We start from the raw sequence: 24,452 nt of genomic DNA on the forward strand, positions 1-24,452 counted from the left end.
AGCATTTGGGGGGTAGGACCCATCTCTGAAATCTTCTTCAAGGTGGTGGAAAATAGAGAGAGATGGAGGGTTTGTTTTTTTTTGTTGAAGTTTTAACATGCAAAGGACCTGATAGGGTTTGTGATGTTAACTACCATTCCTTTTGGTTTCAGACAGATCTGAGGGTCAAACTTTCCAACAAATTCCTATTAAATGTATAATTTGGTTGTACAAATTTTGGTCAAAAATACAAGAATGCCCCCCCTCTATTTGAGGGGGAAGAGCCATAGAGAGATGTAATGTGAAAAGTAGATTCCATTTGGGTCTTAGGGTATAGGTGCAAATGAATATATCATATAATATACATTATAATGCATATGATAAGCAACTTGCAAAACCTTTCATTGTGCTCTTATAAATATTCTTCAACTTAGTACTCTATTGTCTCAAGGCAGTATTTCCAAAACAATTAGCCATAACAACAGTAGAGAGAGAGGAGAGAGAGATGGAACTTTATGATCATGATTTCTTGGAGGAATCTACTGCTCTAAGAAGAGAACCATGGGATACCAATCCACGTTCACAAGAAAACCAGCCTTTCTCTAATGCCTGGAGTTTTGATTGTTTTGATCAAAACTATCAATCTTTTCCTTCAAATTCTTTCTGTTTCCAACAAGTTCCTCAGAGTTACAATTTCGACTACACCTTCAATGAAATCTATAGTTCTTTGCTTGATGAATTCTCTGCACCCCAAATTGTAGATTCATCTTATAACACCCCTCCATTTGTGGCTCATGAAGATTATCCACTGTCCATGATGGAAGAAGAAGATCCGGGTTTGCTTGGGGAAGAGCTTCATTGTTTGGACCTTCAAGCCACATGCAAAATGGAGCCAAGCCATTCCCCTGAAAGGCCTGTTTTCAACACAGATCCATGTGTGGAAAGAAAGAATAATAGAGCAAAGAAGCTTCAGGGGCAGCCTTCCAAGAACCTAATGGCAGAGAGGAGAAGAAGGAAGAGATTAAACGACAGGCTCTCCATGCTAAGATCAATTGTCCCAAAGATAAGTAAGGTATGAAGTGAGAATGACTCATTTTCATTACAAAATAGTACTAAAATGTAAAGCTACATATAGAACTACTTTGTTGTGTGTCATATATGCAGCATAAGTGCTGATTTTGCTTGTTGAAAATGCTTCTCACAGATGGACAGAACATCTATACTTGGAGACACTATCGATTACATGAAAGAGCTCTTGGAAAAGATTAACAATTTGAAGCAAGAAATAGAAGTGGATTCCAACACGGCTACCATTTTCAAGGATTCAAAGCCAAACGAACTCTTAGTAAGAAATTCTCCCAAGGTATATGTGTTCTTCTTGGGGTTTTCAAAATTTGTTCTCAGCCTAACTTATAACTTTACAAACTAGTTTAGGGCAGTAAAAATTACCTACTACTTATATTCATTAATTTGATCATATCACAGAACTAACCTACCAAGATTGTTTTAAAGTGAAATAGATCATCATTATTGAAGGATCTCAATTGTGATTTGGTGCAGTTTGATGTGGAGAGGAGAAATGGCAATACAAGGGTGGAGATCTGCTGTGCAGGGAAGCCAGGCTTGTTGGTGTCTACAGTAAACACATTGGAAACATTAGGTCTCGAGATCCAGCAATGCGTTATTAGCTGTTTCAATGATTTCACAGTGCAAGCTTCTTGTTCAGAGGTACATTAGATAAGGTTAAAATGAATAGATATAAACACCATGGTTTTGGCACTGTCTAAAAATCCTTGCTTGTATATATAGATTTTGTGTTTATATATATGGTCTTTTTTGTTGAGTAATCCTTTTGTTTCTCTATTTGTTATTCAATATGAATTGCAGCAGAAGACAATTCTTAGTTCTGAAGATATAAAACAAGCACTATTTAGAAGTGCAGGATATGGAGGAAGATGCTTGTGAGAATAGAAGCTAGAGATCTGCAGAAAACCACAGCAAGTGCACTTTCGCTATGTATGAAGAGTTTTTGAGTTTCTGATAATGATCCATTGATTTAGAAGCCAAGCTTGCTGGATTTCTTTTTTCTTATGTATCACAATAATTTATTTCTTCAACAGGAACATGTTAACATGTTCATATTAATGGAGATGCCTATTAATCATGGTGATTGGTTTGTTTGTTCTCTAACATTCTTAACAAAAACAACACTCAATTGTGGTATAAAATCAGACAGAAAGTTAGAGAGATCAAAGTGTAGAGAAGCTAAAATTAACCATAAATTTTAAAGAATGGTAAATTAAGATTAGTTTATCTTAATAGTCAATGTATAATTATCTAGTTAAGATATAATGAAATTAGGTTATTGGAATGGAGGATCAAGCCAAAGTGCAACTGCAACATTAATTAAGAGAGTAAAGTTCCAGCTTTCTGCCGATAAAAAAATTAAAAATAAATAAATAATAATAATTTAATTGTAACAAAATAGTAAAACTTTATGTATAGAGAGGACAGACATATTTAGCATAAAAAAATACAGACATTTTCCTATTCCTATAGATGGTGTGACATTTTAATGTTTAATGTCATTTCCTAGAAATAAAGAATATGAAAATGATAATTACCGAGTTACAGTTACAGAGGCTTTAAATTGTTAAACACACTTTTTTATTTATTACTGAATTTAATTTACATGTATTGTTTGTATATTTTTCTTATAAATATTTGCTTTACTTTTATTATTAAAAAAATTCATTGATGTAAGATGAATTTTAATTAAATGGTTATGTAAAATATTTTAATATTAAATATATATATATAGAGAGAGAGATAGAGTGCGAGGGAGAGAGAGAGATAACTTATATAACGATTATTAATTTGAAGGGATAAAATCAGTTCAGTTAAAACGGCAAAATATCACAAATCCTTGAATGTGTAACTTTTTTATTTTAATTTTAAAATCAGTGTTGCATGACCTTTGTTTCTTATGTGCTTGCTCCAATAAAGAGAACTCATTTTTTTGATAATTATTTTCTTCGTACAAAGCCTTCTTATTATTTTATACAGATATTAAAAATTAAAAAATATATTTATTATTAATAGACTTAATTAAGTTTTAATTTTTTATGATAAATTAGGATATTTTCAATTAAATCTCTACTGAAAACTTTCATTCTAACATCAATCAGGGATATTCCTTTATATTATTATTGATTATGTGACTACACATAAAAAAGTAAAAACAAAAATTAATTAAATTTTAAATTTATAATAAATTTCATTATTTTCAGTTAAATTCTTGTTAAAAAGTGTCTAAAATTTATATATTTTTTAATTTAATATCTAGGATAATAAAAAAATTTGAAAATCCATTTTTTTATTGTTTAAAATGAAAATATTTTACCTGAGACTGTAAAATCAGATGATAGTGTCATTCGGTAGAGATATAATTAAAAAATATAAATTTGAATATTTAATAAGAACTTAATTAAAAGTATTTAAATTGTTTAAGATTTAAAAGTTAATTAAATTATACTTTTTTCAATGTGTAGGTATGCAGAGGATGACGTTGTAAAGTGATACACGTTACCCAATAATAATAAAATTAAATGATAAAATTCAATTAAAAAATAAATAAAGTTGAATATTCAATGAAACAATATTTTTAATAAAGATTTAATTTAAAATATTTAAATTTATCAGGAATTTTAAATTTAATTAAATCTTATTAATATTGTATATTTCATTAAAAGTAAAATATGTTATTATTATTAATATATATTTTCACTTATCAAAGGAAAATATTATTAGTATATATATATATATATATATATATATATATATATTACAGGAAAAAAAAGTTGTAATAAACACTTATATTTTTATTGTTTTTTTTTATCGGTAATGAATTAATTAAATTTAAAAGGGACATTTAAGGGTGTCCCAACCCTTACACAAAAGAACTAGATTAAAAACAACATACAAAACATGAAAGGATAAAGTGGGTTTTCCAGGCAACATAGGCCAGATGTGTTGAAGCTCGGCCCTTCCAGTTTTTCACCCCAAAACCTGTATGGAACACTCACATAACTACTGCTACATTTGAGTTACCAAATGTAAACATAGACCCCACTCACTTGCAAAGCACAAAAACTATACAAGAAACCTAACACCTCCTACTGTGTCGTGACTACAACCCCAATAAGAAGCAGGAATCAACATAATACAAGACAATCAGAATCTGCCAACTCTCCTCCCAAACCCATCATGACAGAGTTATGCAGACAAAGTCTGTTAAGCTTGACAAAAAATTTGGGGCATCCATTCTTCAGAGTGAAACACAAGTGCACCATAACTTCCACGCAAACCAAATGGGAACCTACTAGACTTCATAGCTTCTCAACATGTTGTTACGTGGAGGGACCTGCATCAAGATAGGCACAGACCAGCACCTTTCAGACCAGCCACAGTCCAACGCAAAACCTTACAACACACATATAGCTAAAAACTGGCCAGCGACGTGACAAAAACCAGCGTACCCAAGACAACAAACCAATTTCCCTGCATATTGGATGTCCAGCTTTCCCAGAAGCATCAAAATAATATCAACACACACATAAAAGACATTGAATTGGATTTAAAAGTCAGTCCGTGAAAGAGTAAGAGAAAGGGCCTTCCCTATGTTTAAGCCAGGACCATGACAGAAGTTGAGCTGCTTGAAGAATTTCCTCAGGATCAGGAATGCCTTGTTTGAAGATCACATTATTTTTGTGCTCCCATATGCTTGAAGATCACATTACTTTGAAATTTAAAGGTGATATTGTTTGATTAGATTCTTTTCCACTTATTTAAGTTTTAAGTATATAAATTTGGGAATTTTAAATTGAATTTCTATTAAATTTTGTTGATTGAATGAGAATTCCAAAAATTTATATTTTTTAACTAATTTTTTTATATTTAATTTTTTTTATTAATTAAATGACATGATTATTATTTTTTGTTATTTTGTTGTTGTATCAAACTGAATGACGCAATTTTGTGGTTGACATAAGTGAATTGAAGAGTAAAACAATAACGATAGTAAGAGTTGTGATTAAATGTAAGTAATCTGGTTGTAAGTTTTTATCCTTCACATGTAAGTCTAATTCATCCTTATTTTGCAGTCTCCAATACCGTATTTAAGTCTCTTCATTTTCTTTCCTCTTCATTTTCATTTACCCTCATCAAACTTGTTTTCATTTTCACTTCCTTTTCAATTACATCCAAAGAAGTTGTTTCTTGTTGTTTTGAACCAAAGCAACAAAAACCACCTGTTATTGGATGTCCCAAAAACAAGTCTTGTTATTGGATGTTCTTTACTACCTTCACACGCAACTCCAACTTCATGCTTGTTCTACTGTTCAACTTCACACTTGTTTCACAGTCTTCCAAAACCGTTTTACGTTTCTTCTTCGTTTTTGTGTACCAACAATAAAAGTCACATGTTATGTAATGTTACTCATACAACTATGTCATTTAATATCAACAGAAAATAGCACATAGCCTAATTAAAAGAAAAATTAAATGAAAGAAACTCAATTGAAAAATATAAATTATTTTAGTACAACCAACAAAATTTAATAGGGATTCAATTGAAAACACTCAAATTTACCAAGAACTTGAAACTTAATTAAGCATTCATTTTATAATTTAAAAAAAGGAATATATGACTTTATTTTATTATTTAGATTTACTGTTCTTTTTATATTTGATTCATTATCACTTATTAGACTAAAATTACATTCATGAGAATGTTAAAACTTGAAGATTGAAATTATGGTGAATTATTTCTTAAAATGTTACTGCAATGTTAACATCTGATATTACAAATGCTAGATAAAATGTGAGCAATAAGTCATATGATCGCTACATGATAAAATCAATTTTGAGTTCTTATAACTTAGAACTTCATAAAGTTTTCAGAAAGAGAAAACTCGGTTCTCTTTCTAAATTCATGTGAGCTCGTGAGTGCGTTACAACTAGTGTGTGTTTTATAGGCTAAGTTATGTAAGACCTTTTATATCCTACATTAATTCTCACTAAGTAATTTTTAATGTCTATTAGTAATGAACACTCTCATTGTTGTTGCTTCTAGTTCCTACTTTAAGCATCATTATTTCCCACCATAAAAAAATGAATGAATAATCTTCTTGTCTCATCATTCAACCATTTAATTAAAACTATAATACAAATTGCAAAGAAAACCCAAATTATACTGACTCATTCGAGATTACATCAAATTGATATGAAGATTGAATGTTACTTTGTTCACAAGCTAACCCTAAAATTTGTAAGAACGATGATGATTTCATGTGGTGTTGGATGTTTTTATACATGTGTTAAATGCAATTATGTATGGAAGGTATGATTAATTATATATGCTCTCAAAGGTATATCATTAATGATGAGATGTGTGACATGATGTATACATGACATTGTCCTTTTTAAGTGTCCCTTCATGGGTGGTGAATCCTATATGGATTGCGTATATACATGTATGTGTTGGTATGTATGTATATAAGGTTTGACCATGGATAAATGATTTGCATGACTCTTGATGGATAATGTAGGGATACTTGAGGTGGTATCAAGTCTTGGGTGATAATGATAAACATGACACTCAGGTTAACATAACAGATGTATAGTGACTTCATTTGTCTAGTCAATAGTGACTTCATTGTTGTCTGGCACATAAATAAGACTTTAAGTGATGAGAAACAGAAAATGACTTATATCTGACTTGGTAGTTGGTGTATATCTGACTTTGTAGCAAACGATTGATGTCATTCTGACATTAGGAATATAGGTTAGTTAAGGTCTGATGAGTCAAGACACATCAAATATTAGTCTTTGGTACGACTTGTTTATCTTAGTTTAGGGTCTTATGGGGACATTAGACATTTGGTCATTAGTTATCACATGTAGCTAAATTTGGTCATTAGTTATCACATGTGGCTAAATGTAAGTTAAGTAATATTTATATGCATAATTTTAATATATGCATATGAATATATGATTATTACACGAAAATATTGTAGAACATGGAAGCTTTGATGATCCAAATTTGTGTTGAAATTGATGTTGTGCTGCTTTTGGTTAGAGCTTAGTCTAGGGTGTTTAGAATTCTTGTAAAGATCATTCCCAGTCCTTTGCACAAGCCGATTCAAGCTATTTTAGAAGAGAAAATTGTTTTTCTAAGAAAAGAGTAAAACAACCGATTGAAACCACGATATAATCAGTTGTTTATCACTTAGCTTGATTGAAGGTTTTCAAAACTGTTTTTGCCACCTGATTTTGAATTTTGCAGGATTCCTTGGTGAGAAAACAACATTTGTGGTACTTGGATAGTGGGTGTTCTAAGCACATGACTGGAGATGCATCAAAGTTTGTTAGCATCACTCTTAAACAGGAAGGGCATGTGACCTATGGAGACAACAACAAATGAAAGATCCTTGGTAAAGGTACCATAGGTAATGAAAAATAAATTTCTAATCCATGATGTTCTCTATGTAGAAGGGCTCAAACATAACCTACTCAGCATAAACCAACTTTGTGATAGAGGATACCAAGTCACATTCAGAACTAACACATGTGAAATTCGTCTACCAAACTCAAAGGAAGTGCTACTAGTTGGTAAGAGATCAAAATAATGTTTATCTACTTGATATTTCTAACTCTTCATCTATTGGCTGTCTCTTGACAAAGCATGAGGAATCATGGCTTTGACACAGAAGGTTTGCTCACATACATATGAATCACTTGAATAAATTGATTTCAAATGATCTTGGTATTGGCTTACCCAAACTCAAGTTTGAGAAGGAACATGTGTGTGAGGCTTGCCAAAAGGGGAAACAAACAAAAAAATCTTTTAAACTAAAAAACTTTGTTTCCACCTCAAAACCTCTTGAGTTACTACACATGGATCTTTTTTATCCTTCAAGAACTATGAGCCTTTGAGGAAATTTGTATGCTCTTGTAGTAGTAGATGATTTTTCCAAGTTTACGTGTACCATATTCTTACATTCAAAAGGGGAGAGTTATTCTGAATTCAAGAAGCTAGCAAAAAGACTACAAAACACTTGTTGCAGCAACATTGGTGCAATTAGGAGTGACCATGGTGGAGAATTTTCAGAATGAGAAATTCAGCAACTTTTGGAACAAGTTAGGCATCTTCCACAACTTCTCTGCACCAAGGACACCTTAGTAAAATGGAGTGGTGGAGAGGAAGAACAGATCACTTGAAGAACTACCAAGAATAATTCTGAATGAATCATCCTTACCTAAGTGCTTTTGGGCTGATGCAGTAAGTACAACATGTTATGTGATGAATCAGGTTCTTATCAGGCCAATCCTGAAAAATACTCCATACGAGCTGCTAAATGGAAGGAAGCCTCACATAGGTCACCTAAAGGTATTTGGATGCAAATGCTACATCCTTAACAATGGTAAAGAGAATCTAGGTAAGTTTGATGCAAAAGGTGACAAAAGGTATTTTCCTTGGTTATTCCCTATCTAATCATGCATATAGAGTTTACAATAAGAAACTTATGACTGTAGAAGAATCTATGCAAGCTGTTTTTGATAAAACTAAAAATTATGAGCAAGGTCCAACAAAGATCAGTATAGAAGAAGATGAGCAAAATATCTTCTTGAAGAATCTGGAAAACTGTACAGAAAATCAACCGGTTGATTCTGCAAAAAAATCGATTGAAAATATGCAACAGTGTAATCTTCCAAAAGAGTGGAGGATCCTTAGAGATCTCTCTATTGAAAACAGCATTGGGCAGATCAACAAGGGTGTTTCTACAAGAAGGAATGTAGAAAACTTTTGCAATCATACAACATTTGTCTTCAAGATTGAACCAAAGTCAATCAATGATGCACTCAAAGATGAGCACTGGACTGCTACTATGCATGAGGAGCTCAACAAGTTTGTGAGAAATGATGTATGGGTCTTGGTTCCTAGAACAGATCAAATGAACGTCATAGGAACAAAATGGGTTTTCAGAAACAAATCAGATGATTTAGGGGTCATAACAAGGAACAAGGCAAGACTTTCTGCTAAGGGATACAACCAAGAAGAATGGATTATGATGAGACCTTTGCACCAGTAGAAAGGTTAGAAGCTGTGAGACTCTCACTGGCCTTTGCATGCATGAAAGGATTCAAGTTATTTCAGATGGACGTGAAACGTGTTTTCCTAAATGGAATTGTGAATGAAGAAATCTTTGTATCACAATCGCCTGGATTTGAAGATCACTTATATCCTAATCACGTATACAAGTTGAAGAAAGCATTGTATGGTTTTAAGCAAGCTCCAAGACAGTGGTATGAGAGGTTAAGTAGTTTTCTTCTATCTCATCAATATGAAAGAGGGAAGATTGACAAAACCCTTTTCATTAAAAAATCTGATTCTGCTGTAATCTTACTTCAAATATATGTAGATGACATTATATTTGGCTCTTCTAATGATAAATTGTGTGAAGATTTTGTAAAATCTATGCAGGGAGAATTTGAGATGTCAATGATGGGGGAACTCTATTTCTTTCTTAGGCTGCAGATCAAGCAAACTAAAGAAGGCATCTTCTTGTGTCAATCCAAGTACTGCAATGATATTCTCAAAAAGTTTGAGATGGAGAGTTGTAAAACTGCAACAACACTTATGTCTACAAATTGTTACTTAAGTGCTGATGAAGATGGAACAGCAGTGCACCAAACTAAATACTGGGTGTTGATTGGTTCACATATATTATGTTTGTTGTTTGCCTTTGTGCAAGGTTCCAATCCTGACCAAAGGAATCTCATCTTAAAGCTGCCAAGAGAATCCTTAAATATCTTAAAGGAACAACATCTGTGGGTTTATGGTATCCTTCACACTCTTCTAATCATTTAGTAGGATACTCTGATTTTGATTTTGCAGGATGTAAATTGAATAGAAAGAGCACAAGTGGAACATGTCATCTACTTGGATCAAGCCTTATATCATGGCACAACAAAAAGCAAGCTTGTGTAGCCTTATCAATTGCTGAAGCGGAATATATAGCTACAGGTAGTTGTTGTGCACAGATCTTATGGATCAAGCAACAACTGGAGGACTTTGGGTTGAAAGTTAGCAAGGTCCCTTTGTTGTGTGACAACACAAGTGCAATAAATCTCACAAAAAATCAGGTTCAACACTTTAGAACAGAACACATTGAGATTCGACATCACTTTATTTGTGATCATGACAGTAATGGAGACTGTGAGATTCAATTCGTTGCCACTGAAAGCCAGCTTGCAGACATCTTCACAAAACCTTTATCCAAAGACATGTTTTATTCACTAAGAAATGAATTGGGAATAATTGATTTATAAGCTTTATCTTAAATCTTTGTTGTTTTTTAATCCTTCTATCTTTCTATTTGTGAATACAAATAGGGGAAGAAGTGAGCTTTTAGGTTGTAATGTTCTAATATTTGCATATGTTTCTGGTTTTCACATTTGATTAAACATTGTTATAACTGCTATAACTGGTTTTTTGATTTAATATGAAACTCTGATACCAAATTTTAACCGGTTATTCCTGCGAAATAACCGATTGTTTTTTATGCTGCACCTATGCATGATTGACTGGTTTCTCACATTGATTTGGCTGATGTTCCTCACTACAAATCACCTAGTGGAAACTAGTTTGTGGTGCCTGATTAACTGGAACAGATTATCCTGTATTTCTATGTTTGCTTGTGAATGCAGGTTAAGCAAGATTCTAAATAGAACATTCCAAAAAAGCATCCCAAGGATTTGTCTCCATCAAATAGGGGGAGATTGTAGAACATGGAAGCTTTGATGATCCAAATCTGTGTTGAAGGTTGATATTGTGTTGCTTTTGGTTAGATCTTAGTCTTGGGTGTTTAGAATTCATGTAAAGATCATTCCTAGTCCTTTGCACAAGCTGGTTCAATCTATTTTAAAAGATAAAAGTGTTTTTCTAAGTAAAGAGAAAAACAACCGGTTGAAACCATGATATAACCAGTTGTTGTCACTTAGCTTGATTGAAGATTTTCAAAACTTTTTTTGACTTGGGTGACTGTCTAACCAATTCAACCGGTTAATGACATTTCAACCGGTTGATTGTCACATTTCATAACAGCTTTTCAAAAACCTATTGGATCTGTTTTCAGTTGAATTAAAACTGTTTTGGCTCATGATTGAACCTAGAACAGCTAATTTTAAAAGCTATAAATATGGTTTCTCTTTGGATTTCAAATACAACAACATATACACAGAAAGTGAGATTGAAACGGTTTTTGAGAAGAAATTCAAATCAAAGTTTTGTATGATTGCTAAGTAGTTGTGCATTGGTTCAAGGTCTGATCTTAGGAGCTCTGTGATTCCTGTAAATCCAAGTGTAATATTTTCTTTTTTGATTCTTGTTATAATTTCTTTTTCTATAATTGTGAAGTGTGTAAACCTAAAAGGTCAGAGGGTGTTCTGACTAAGGTTGTGTGAAGGCAAAGAGGGTGAGTGGTTCTTGTGGTATCAAGATCACCTCTTTGTGGCTTTGAGTGTGTGCAATCTGTGATTGATTACTAGTGGAAACCCAGTGGTTTTTCTGGGAACTGGATGTAGCTCAGGGTTGAGTGAACCAGTATAAATTGACGGTGTAATCTCTCTCTCTCCGTCCTTATAAACTATTTGATTTGATTTTGTTATTGTTGCTGCCATAAACAACCGGTTAAAACAAAGTTTCAACCAATTGAAATTCTGCAAACAGTTTCTATTCGCTTGTTTGATTGTCTTCCTTAATTACTTCTTCTGTGATTTTTGTTAAAACTTCATTCTTATCCAATCTTTTCGAAAATCTTTTGACAAACAATTCACCTTCTCTTGTTTAAGCCATTAATTCTAACATATATGTTTTATTTACATTATTTCACCTTTAAGTTGATCATGTGTTAACTACAATTATTACACATACTACTGGAGGTGATTCTGTTGCATGTTGCAATGGATATTAGGCCTATAACTGTGCATCACGGTTTAACCATACTGTTACATAAGTTTCTGTTTTATATAGCTTGTATCTACTATTGCTATTCCTTATGATACATCTTCACATTGTATATATACGGTAGCATGTATCTCTGATATCTCAAGATCAATAATAATATTTGGCTTTCTTCTTTGCATATCTCTTCTTTTTTGTGTATCATATGTTACACTCTTGCTGCACCATGAACCATAACCAGAATACTGATGCCATACAAATCCAATAGTGGAAGCGAATGGCTTCCAAATAATGCTGCTATGAGAGTTTTCATGATGATTTGAGGACTTTGGAATCTTAGAAATGATTGTATTTGTATGATATACATGTTAAAGTCCTATAGTATAATATTTAGTTCTGCAGAATCTGAGGTCCATATAGGTGAATCATTTTCAAAGTGGAATTAGCAAGTCCAAGATACCCAGAAACAACACCAAACTTATCAGACTTCATGCATCTTATAGTACTAACTCTAGATCTGTCTTTAGTGGTGAAGGGTACCTTCATATTATTTCCACTCCATCAGTATATAGTTATTCCATTTTCACGTTCTGCAATGAACAAAAAATCAAGATGAATACGTCCAACACGAGATGCCAGATCGAGGAATAAATTAAAAGAATAGCTAGATCCACGGGATATAAACCAATCATTTTTTTGTTGGATTCTTTCCCCAAAATGGCTCTTATCGTTTAACTATATTACTATATTTGGTGAGAATCTTTCTGATATGATCAATGAAGTGGCATGAAGACATTGAAGAAATGTGTAATCTCAAGATCTGTGTCACATAAAGCCACCGAGAGAGCTAAAGCTCAGATGTTTCCACTATAATCCTGATTTGCAGTTCGATTCAATTTGTATTGTAGAGGGAAAACATTACATGGAGATGAACAAACTTAAAATATTTGGATGAAGAATCATTTAGTAATACATTACTTGAGAAGGTGATGATGATGATTCAATGATTGGTTTTAACTTTTATTTTAAAACAACCTTTATCATACTGCAGATAGCACGTTTGTGTAGCCAAAAAGAATTCATAGCACGTTAAGCTGAATGTGTCTGTGGAGAAATGAAAACCAGCTCGCTAGCCCGGTCAAAGTATATTCTACCTGTGCAGTAAAGGACAATGCAATGTGGTCAAAAGTTTATAAAAAAAAAAAATAATATATATATATAATATCTATTTACTTAGAAAAATTAAAATTAAGTCATCAATTAAATATTTTTTTTATCTCGAGACATTAGTCTTTATGTAACGACAGAGATAGCTAAAGGAAATTTTAAAACAATTTTCTTATAAGATATTAATCTAGATATTTTCAGCTTTAATTTCAACTTTACACTACTAAAAAATTATTAAATAAAAATCAATTTTCATTAGTGCATAAAAGACATTTTATAACGACTTTATGAGGCATTTTACACTAGTCCTACCACCAGTGTAGATGTGGACGTTGTAAAATGTTAATTACATATAACACTGATTAACCAACCGGTGTTATATGTAGCCACATATTACACCGGTTACTAGAGTCAACCGGTGTAATATGGGGCTTAATATGTATCATGTGTGGGGCACATATTACATCGGTTGAGCAACCGGTGTACTATGTGCCCTTGGAACACAGTTTTTGCAATTGTAAAATCCACATATTACACCGTTTAAGACATTAACCAGTGTACTATGTGATATTCTTTGAGTCAATTGAGACCCCCATATTACACCGGTTAAGGTCACAACCGGTGTAATATATTCCATATTACACCAATTAGTGTCTTAATCAATGTAAAACATGTTAGTGTTTTTTTTTTTATAAATTTAACAAAATGTGTTTTTCTCCAAATTTATAAACTTGTAAATTTAATAAAACCAAAATACCATCCAAATTGATTTGTATATAGAGAGAAATATAAAGACATACTATTGAAACTAGTCAAAATTGTATAATAACGTCTAATGAAAATGTACATATGTTAGAAAGTTACAAATCATTCATATGTAGCTTTGTAGTTCATCTGTAGTTCCCGAGGAAGGGCTCTTAATTGCTAACAAGAATGTAAAAGGGGTTAGTTTTAAAGAGATGTAAATTATTTTTTGTTTTTTTTTTTCAGAAAGTGAATGTAAGTTGGGGTAATACGCCAGTGTGGCTTTAGTAAGGGGAATTCGCAAATGCTATTAGATGTTGTATTTTGCTAGTTTTTGTATTTTTTTTATGTATAAGGGTTGGGGCATCCCTGAAATGCCTCATTTAATTTAATTTATTCTTCGCTGATAAAAAAAAACAAATCATTGCATATTTTAATTCCTAATTTGTAGAAAGTACTTGACCCATTCCTGACGGATTTTTCAAGACTTTGTGTGTTTAGTGGCTCAGAATCTTCAAAAAGCTAAGAAATGTAAGAGTATATTAGTGTTCATACTAACAAATATGCATATATAATGAAAAATTAGAGCATTTAAAATCACATAATCCTCACACGTGTTATGGTCCACATCCAATGCATCACATAATAACCACATTTAAAGTTCCTTTGTTGCTTATTGCACTATTATGAAATATAAATAACAATTAATTTAATTGAACTAAAAAAAGTAAAACTTAATAGTTTTAATGAAGAAGTGAATATATACCTTAGGATAAATCCAATGTAGATTTTGTGATGATGAAGTGAATCTACCTCCTAAGACACTAGATACATTGATTGCACTAAAGAGAGAAAAATCACTAGTAATTCACAATAAATTATATAATTTACAATAACATACATTTGTACTACAGTCTTTATATCTTGACTTAGCTTCCTATGCAGTGAACAAAACTAGATAATAGTGTTGTCTATGGGGCAAATAAGCGTCGATTGCTAGTGAGACCTAGAATAAAACATTTCAATAATTATTTTTATAATCGTGTAAACTCTAAATGTAACAAGTTTTACTTACCCATTTATAAAAGGAGCAAAATAAATCCTTTTTCTGGATGTCTGAATCCATCTTTGAATGTAAGTCTGACAATCAAGTTTTTTATTCCTAAACTTTTGTATGGGTTAGGGCTCAAGGAAACCATAAGTATCAAAGTTGTCCATGTTGATAGTTGTCTAATTTATATACCTACATTGTTAATATAAATATCAGTGACATGATTCATGAAACATCATTCGATTAAGTATAACATGTAATTATTAAGGGTACTTACATCATCCATAATTGAATAATTACAATGTTCAACAATTGATTACCCTGGATGATTTCAAAGACATCTTCCATGGTTATGTACAATGGTATACCACCATTGTCAATCCCAAATAATGTGGCATCCCAAGGAATCACACAAGAATCTTGAAACATTTGATGTGAAACCCTAACCAACTCTTGGATTGGATTCACATATGGTTGGACTTGTGGTTGGACTTGAGGACTTAAATGACCACCAATTGATGCATTATGTCCTGTAGCAGAGTCCTGTAAAACATAATAACAAATATAAATCTAAAAACCACTCTAACACTAATAGCCCTTAATCAAATATACTTGATAAGTTTTTTGAAATGGTCTTAATCAGATGTGTAGGTCATGCAATAAATGTTCCAAGTGTCTCACCCACTATATTAACCTCTGATGTGGGCATTGGAACTGCAGTAGATACATCTCTAACTTTTTCAACCACCACTCTAGATAAATCACTCTCCATGGGAATGGTGTGGATGGTTGAACCTCCTGGATACACTCTCCCAATGGCCATTACATGAGGAGGATTTCCATCAACAAATAACCTACACTGTTAGGAGGATTCAGTGTCATCATCTTCAATGTCCTCCACATCACAACTACCTTTGGTGCTAGCTCGACCACGAGCATAAATTACATTCATTGGTTCAACTGGATTATATCTTTGCTCGAATTCAACTCTTAACTCTTGAGTAACTTGTTCTTTTTTGCTCTTAGTCAGTTCTGGAGTTAGTCTCTCTATCAATTGTGCAGCTAATTGCTCCATCATCTGCTGACTGACATTTGCAGAGTTGGGTCAAGAAACTGATCCAAAGTATTTTCTAACCCCAACACTAAAACCAGTCGTACGTACATGATCAGGGTGTTCTTCAGTCCCGGACCCAATACAAAGACATTCAACATAAGACAACATATTTTAAATACAAATAAAACTAATCACCTATATAAATAATTGTGAACTAAATTAATAATTAAATTTAAAATTAACATGTTTGAAAATAAAAAATTAATTTAGAGCATGAATTGAGGAGTTGTGGCGGTAGTGAAAGTAATGTGGCAGCAACAGTGAAACTATTTATCTGTATAAATAATTAAACTACATTAATAATTAAATTTAAATTTAAAACTAAAACCAAAATTAAAATTAAAAGAAAAAAAATAAAATTACAATATTTGAAAATAAAAAACTTACCTTGGAGCATGAATGGAGGAGTTGTGGCCACGGAACCAAGTGCAGTGTCGTGCGACTATGGAGACAATATGGAGACACAACGGCGAAAGGATTGGTGGCAACAAAGAGGAAGAACGATGCCACCGAAGAGGAAGAGTGGTGGTCGCGGACGTATTGAAGGGGCAGTGACCGCAAAGAGGAAGGAAATTTTTGAACAGGTAGAGGCAACGGAGAGGAGATAAACAAAGTTGGGGGTAGCAGTGGAATAAGAAATATGGAGGCACACGAACGTGGAAGCTCAATGAAAATGAAGGTGGAAGCGGCGGTGGAAGACAAAGCAATAGAATGGAGGCAAATAGTAAAGTAGCGCAAATGAGCAGTGCAGGCGTGAGCATGAAAATAGGTCAAAAAAGTTATATTACACCAGTTCTTCGTAACAACCAGTGTAATATATAAGATTTTACTCAAAAATGGTATATAACACCGATTATATAGCGCAACCAGTGTTATATACCTTTTTAAAAACTCCCTCTACGGCACTACATATTACATCGGTTGGGTTATCCAACCGGTGTAATATATTCTGCCCAGAGTTAAATTTTTGAAAATTTTATTACTTTAGGCAAAATATATTACACCGGTTAGATCTCAACCATTGTAATATACCTTGCTCACAAAAAAAGTATGAGCATGGTATATACACTTGTTAGAACAAAAAAAATTATTTTAAATATTTAAGTGTTGGCATAATATATTACACCAGATAGATAACCCAACCAGTGTAATATACCATGCTCACAAAAAAAAAAGTTTTAAAAAAGTTTAAGTGTGAGCATGGTATATTATATTGGTCGGGCTATCCAACTTGTATACACTTGCTAGAAAAAAAATAATTTTAAATATTTAAGTGTTGGCGGAATATATTACACTAGTTGGATAATTCAACCAGTGTAATATATCATGCTCACAACAAAAAAAAAGGTTTAAAAAATTTAAGTATTACACCAGTATATTACACCGGTTGGGTTATTCAACCAATGTAATATGTACCAAATATTTACAAAAATGCCACCGTGTTTTTGTTTACACCGATTCTCGTTTAACCAGCCTAGAATGTCGTAAAAAACGTTTTTTTGCACTAGTGTTTAGAGACAAAAATAATTATTTGTTATATTGACTAAATTATATACTATTTTAGATACTAAAAAATTATTGGTATCTAAATTAGTTTCTATTATTGATCATAGTTTCTAAATTGGTGTCTAATTAGTTACAAAGGTTTTAGCTACCAATTATTTAGATTATAAAGTTGGTAGCTAAAACCTGGTAACTAATTGGATATCAAGTTAGAAACTATGTATCGATAATAGAAATTAATTTAGATAACAATAATTTTTGTGAAACTTGATTACATAATATAATCAATTACATAACATAATCAATTATTGATTAAAATAATTGATTATTTGTGAAACTTGTGAAAACCTATTTTTACCAGGATGATCTTATTTGAGATAATTGATTATATAATTGGTTATGAACTTAACATAATCGGTTATTATATGTTCAGAAAGATTTAAAAAAAAAACATTTTCTCAATACAAATTTACTCGATATTATCTTAGATATTGATTCATGCTTTGTATTTTGATCATACTAAGATAATGAGCAATGGATAGAGGAACCATCAACAAGAGGTGCAAACATAATCAAAATCATCATCAAATTAACATATCATGTTTTGTCATGCTTTGCTAACAATCTTCCATTTTTTTACACTTTCCCAATTGAAACCCTAGTTAGGTTTAGAAAATCGTAATATAACACAAGCCCAAATACAATTTCAAAATCCTACCCTACTTGATCTAAATACATGGCTCGATTATTCTACACTACTTGACTCAAGTGGCCCATGAAATTCTAATCTACACTACACAATTATTCAAACTAAAGTTTGACCCAAAATGGTGATGACTTGGTCCTATTGAATCAAGTTGAGTCCTAGTCTTCTTGTAGTTTTCTGTCCAGTCTAGTTGTTCTTCAATAATATAGAGATCTTTTCTTATATACGCTCTATATTTCTTCATCCTAGAATTGTTCTCTTTATTGAGTCCACGAAAAATAACAAAAGTCCAATTAGGTCCATTTGTGCTGGTAAGTCCTTAAAGAAAGTTCTAGGTCTCCAATCTCCTTATTTTGTGGATGTTGTGGTTGAATGATTTTTCATCACAAACCTAAGTACGATATTTCACAAAAATCCTTAATTTTTTTTTCTTATCTCATAATAAATAGAATTGGAGAACTAATCAATCTCTACCATAACTCTAATAAACTTTGCTCACACATTTTAGTCCATGAAAAAAGTTAAACCTTACTGGCTAACTCAATTAAAGGTACTACAATCTTTAAAATTCTTCTATGAATAGCATGTAACTAAACCAATAATTTTTTTTTTTTTATTTCAAATATTGTTTTAGGATGCTTCCATCTACTTTAGATAGATCTCTCGAAATACCCTAAGTTGATATGCCATGTTCTAAACTTTTCACTTCAAATAACCAAAACTCACACTTTTACAATTTTATATACAACTACTATCTTCAAGTGTAATTTATATTCTTTTTAACTCTTAGAATAAATAAGTATACAAACAATAAATTCAACAAATTTATATAAGATATGAGAATTTTATTCATGAAGTACATGAATAAATTGGAACTCATTATTATTATATTTTTGTCATGGTTTTTCTCTTTAGGTGTCTCGTCTCTTCTTACTGAAAGGGGTCAACTATGTAAATCTACATCTTACTATTTGAATCGTTTATCATAATTTTGTCTACCACAACCCCACAATTCTTTTGGGCCAGGAATGCCCAATCCATTCCAGACACCAGACACGAAACTTTTGGAAAGCACTAGATTGTGATCATGGACCCTCCATACGCTAAATATTTTTACTTATTTTGAGGTTAGATTCAGTTTCAAGATTCTATAAAAAAATATTATTATTAGCACAAATTCTACCTTAGTATTTTACCACATTTAAAAAAACTCTCGTACTTTGAAAGATATTCTAAGAAGCTGAGAAAGCACAAAATTACTAGTTTTGTGTAGACTGTAGAAGCCCATAATCGATTTACCAAGGAAAAAAAATCTAAATTATCCCATTTGAAAGATTATTACTCACTACTAATGATGATGGAAAAAGTTTAGAATTTAATTAGAAAATGCATGGATAGAACAATGATTTTCACTTTGTCCAATTATAGATTATTTACATGACACATTTGTTACTTTTTTTAATAATTACTTAAAAGCTATATTTACATAACTTACAATTGATTAATGGTTTAAATTAAACTCTAAAGTTTGAGTAACCATCATAAAAAAAATGATTTATTTTGTGTAATTTTAGAAGAATAGTATATCTTGTGATATGCAAAGTACTTTATTTATGTAGTATGTTAAAGAATATATAAAGCATGTTGAAGAAGGAAGGGGTCTTTTTTCTTTGTGTGGTGCATGGTTCACCTTTCTGATTATGGAATGCACTACAACTCAAAAAGTATGGTAACAAAACTCTTTACATGTGGCATTTTGATTTTGATAAAGTTAGGTTCAAAATTATTTTGCTTTACACATAAGAATTCCAATTTTGATGTTGACTTAGACCTAATGCTAAAATGTTATTGCCACTTTCAATAGACCCACTCAAAACTTAATTTCATGTTCTATCATAAAGTGTGTCAAATCGAAAGCGATCGAGTTATTTATACATTACTTCTTACTATTATTGAATGTTTCATTACATTTTTTTTCCTTAGGACACATTAGTTTAGAAACACTATATATTATTTTTAATAGTTTGTGTTTTCAAATACTAATATAAATAACATAATCTATTCTTTAAAAAAATATTTCTAGTTGTTTCTGACTACAAAGTTTCTTTTCTTTAAAAGTTTCACACAGTACTCATCTCACCAAAAGAAAATCACCCAAAATAGATTTGAAAAACTTAATCGTTCATAAAAGCAAATCGAATGCTACAAATACTCATTAATCAAGGATTATTTCTCTGAAAATGATGATAGTTTATATCAATATACAAATTAACAACTCTTAATACGTGCATAAACTATTTGTTTGCATAAAGTTATGGAATTCGTGATCTTGCTTTGCTTTTGGTCATTTGAATTTATCAAATCTCTTTCAAGCTTTTTTTATTCTCCTAACTTGTGATCCTATAATTGTTTTGTTGAAGTCATCTATAACAGCTTAGATTGCATGTGCACATAGGTAGTTATGCTATAATTAATATTTGATTAAAAAATTATTAATTAAATTACCATTTAATTCAAATAATATATTACTAATGCAAATATTTTAATGACTGTAAATGAATAATAGATGGCAGATTTTCTACATTACCTTAGAGATTTTTTTTTATACGAAATTTAGTGTATTCAACAGTTAGTAAATAACTGATTTAGTTATTTAAAGACTAACTTGATGATTTATTATTAAATATATGTATTTCTTATTTTTAAACTACAAGAAAATTTCGTGATAATTTTATCGAAATAAAAATTATGATTAAAATAACAATCGGTTTGGTTTTGAACACTAAATCAGTAGAAATTAGTGATCGATTTGATTTTCATCGTTAATTTGCATTGTCGATCAAAATCAAATTGGTCATTAAATACTAATCTATCACTACAAATTAGTGATCGATTTGGTTTTGGTCGCCAAATTCCTACAAATCAAAGATTGAATTTGGTTTCTATAGCTAATTTGCATAAGTTTAGTGACCGAAATTAAATTGATCGCTAAATACAAACCTATCACTACAAATTAACGACCAATTTGATTAGGATCGTTAAATCTCTACAAATTAGTGACTAAATTTGGTTTCTATCATTACTTTGTACTAATTTAGCAACCATAATCAAATTGGTCACTTAATACAAATATATCACTACAAATTAGCGACCAAATTTGATTTTAGTCGCTAATTTACACTAATTTAGCGAATGAAATCAAATTGGTTACTAAATATAAATATATTACTACAAAATAGAGACCAAATTATAATTTTTTTATTATTATGATTATTGTTTTGATAATTATTATTATTATTATTATTATTATTATTATTATTAATATAATAATAATATTAATATAGTAATAATAATTATAATAAAAATAATAAACATAATACTAATTATTATTACTATAATAAGAAATATCACAATAATAAAAATAATTATAATTATTGTTATTATTATTATAATAATAGTAATAGTCATAATATGATAACAAAAAATTTTTGTATAGTGGTTATATGTTCTATGTCTACTTAGACAATGTCTAACACATTGTTAACATTAATAAATAATAATAATAATATTCTTGAATTATTCACTAAAATTTATTTAACTTTAATTATTAAATTTTAACTTCTTTAGAAACCAAATTTCTTATCAGTTTTTGGTTGATGTACTGGTCTCCTAAAATTGAGGTGATCAAATTCTCTACGACTAAAATAGCAAACAATTTTTTTTATCGCAAATTTGCAAACGATAAAAAAATGGTCACTAAATGATTTGTGAGTAGGATTTTTTCTAACACCTTTGTTTGATCCCTATTTTGGATACAAATAAATTTAACGACCAATTTTGATGGTCATTAAAAGACATTTTTTTTGTGTAAGGACATTCTCCAACCTAACTTCTTTTTAAAGAATCATTAGTTTTGTTAAGTCAAATTAAATTAGTTATATTATACTATACTTTTAAAAAATTTATTTATATTTCAATTTTTTATGGTTATTTTAATTATGAGATTATATGATGATGAAATCATTATTAAGGTATTAACATGATAAATATAACTTCTAGTAAAAATGATTAGTTGAACTCCATTAAGTTATAAAAAAAGAAGAGACCTACATAATTATCACCTCACATTCAAACACTTAGACTGTGAAAACAAAAAAAAAAAAGAGTCTGAAAATATAAAAATTAGATAGATATTTTCTATCCCAAAATTTATTGATTAACATGATAGGTTAGATATTAAAGAAGTATAGGACATGAATGAAGTAAAAAAACTAAATCTATAAATAAAGAATAAAGGTAGACATTGGTGCAGAAAAACAAAATGAGTGCAACTATTTTACATTTATAAGAGCAGTTATACAACCGCATTTGATGAGCACGCATTTGTAAATCGAAGTGATAAAAAGGCGGCTATATAGCCGCATTCGTAAATTCAATTTATAAATGCAGTTATTTACATAGTCGCATTTATAAATCACATTTACGATATGCGTTTAGGGTTTCTTTTCTTTTTCGCTGTTGATTGTGTTTCTAATCAAAGTTCTCAATTTTGATCTTTTCCTAAGAACATGGTCATTATTTTAGCATTTCTTTTGATCTCTTGGTGCATCTATATCATATCTCTTTGTATTTCATCCCATGGAAGTCCAAAAATCGCAAATAAAAATTCCCCAATGAAACGCAAATATATGACGGAGCAAGGCGGCAACAGCAACGAGGAAGGCACAACATAAAGCAAACAAAAACCTTCCCAATGAAGCATAACCTTAGCAATGGCATAACACAAAACATAAGAGAAACGCAAAAATCAATGGTGAAGAAGAAGAGAGGAAGACAATGCTTATTGATGGCACACACACAATGCAAAGAAGAGAAGAAGAAAAGAGGAAACACAGTTAATGGAGGAAGCACATAAGAGAAACAAAGCGCGATAGAAATGAGGGTATCAAAACGTAAGTGACACGTTTCTGAATTAGGGTTGAAAAGGTTTTAAGAAGACGACTGTTTGTAAAGCCGCATTCGTAAATCAAACGTTTTTATTTACAAGAGCAGTTGTACAAATAAACCGCACTTGTTTATACATTTTGCACCAGTGAGAAATACCAAAAACATCACTCCAAAACATAGAAAAAAAAAAGTTTAGTCCAATTAAAGTCATCAATATAAATCAAGTTTAAACAAATGAACCTATCTCAATATTCTATATGTTTGAGGGATATAGGAATACCTTTTTTTTATTATGAAAAGTATTTTTCCCTTGTAATGGTATTTGACCAATATTAGCAATTAGCCATACATCTATCTTTCTTATCCTTTTTGTCCAATCCCACCAATGAATTTAAATGAGTGAACTTCATTTTCCAATCCATTTTTAACAATGTTGGTAAAAGAAGTCCCTTTTTGACTGTGTGGGTGAAAAGGCTTTATTTCCCAAATTGTTAAGTGATTTGCTTGGTGAAGCAAGAAAATAAGCTTTATAAGCAACCGTGCTTAACAGCAATACGCCACGCATCTCATCATGGTCAAGTAGGGTAGTCCACACACAATAATTACATTAATATATTCTACCAATGACTCACCTGGGAAAGCTACCTTAAAAAGTTTTATCAGACTTTTTGTCTTTTTGTGACTACACATATAGTCACATTGCTGTCTCTATGAGATTTACTCTAACTAACAAGTTTCAACAAGGCTCGTGTGTCGTCAAAGTGAGGAGTATTATTGTACCCACACAAAAAAATATTGAAGAATATTAACTGAATATGTGCAAACATCTTTGCTTTTGCATTTCATAATTAAAGGGGTGATGTTAACTAACACAGTATGGTCAAAAAGCTTCACTTGTTCCATCACTGCTTAATCAGTGCAATGCCAATTTATGTTCAATCATAGGTGAATTGAACAGGAGATAGATCTGATTTATTGGAATTCAGATTTTATGAGTTTATGATTGGTTCAGCTTCAATCAAATAAAAAGTAAATTCGTACTAAGTTTTGATTGGAATGATTGTTAGATTTAAGTTTTTGAATTTTAAAAATTAAAAATAAATTTTAGTTTTAAACATTCTTATTTATTTAAGTGTTGATGAGTCTTTCACATATGAATATATTCTCTCTTTTGTGATTAGTTAACACAATAGAACTTGGTTCATAAACAAGTCAT

At 31.0% G+C, this 24,452-nt stretch overlaps 1 protein-coding gene across 3 annotated transcripts; it reads left to right on the plus strand.

Moving 5' to 3' along the window:
- Positions 1-425: 425 nt before the first annotated feature.
- On the plus strand, positions 426-2,151 carry LOC137826989 (transcription factor bHLH93-like). 3 transcript variants are annotated; one of them, XM_068633159.1, is made up of 4 exons: positions 426-1,051; positions 1,184-1,342; positions 1,540-1,707; positions 1,867-2,151. In XM_068633159.1, exons 1-4 carry the CDS (start codon positions 485-487, stop codon positions 1,942-1,944), a joined length of 972 nt encoding a protein of 323 aa, XP_068489260.1. In that variant the 5' UTR covers positions 426-484; the 3' UTR covers positions 1,945-2,151. The 3 variants fall into 3 exon arrangements, with proteins under 3 accessions (XP_068489260.1, XP_068489261.1, XP_068489262.1); XM_068633160.1 differs by having other exon boundaries at positions 1,870-2,151; XM_068633161.1 differs by having other exon boundaries at positions 1,184-1,324.
- Positions 2,152-24,452: the final 22,301 nt, after the last annotated feature.

Source organism: Phaseolus vulgaris, chromosome 8 (assembly GCF_000499845.2).
Source record: "Phaseolus vulgaris cultivar G19833 chromosome 8, P. vulgaris v2.0, whole genome shotgun sequence".
Lineage (NCBI taxonomy): Eukaryota > Viridiplantae > Streptophyta > Magnoliopsida > Fabales > Fabaceae > Phaseolus > Phaseolus vulgaris.

What these genes read in the sequence shown, in the direction of transcription:
- LOC137826989 (XM_068633159.1), top strand. Translation starts at nt 485, where the DNA reads ATGGAACTTTATGATCATGATTTCTTGGAGGAATCTACTGCTCTAAGA. An exon ending in TAGTAAGAAATTCTCCCAAG is followed by an intron (nt 1,343 to 1,539) that starts GTATATGTGTTC and finishes GATTTGGTGCAG; the next exon opens with TTTGATGTGGAGAGGAGAAA. An exon ending in TGCAAGCTTCTTGTTCAGAG is followed by an intron (nt 1,708 to 1,866) that starts GTACATTAGATA and finishes TATGAATTGCAG; the next exon opens with CAGAAGACAATTCTTAGTTC.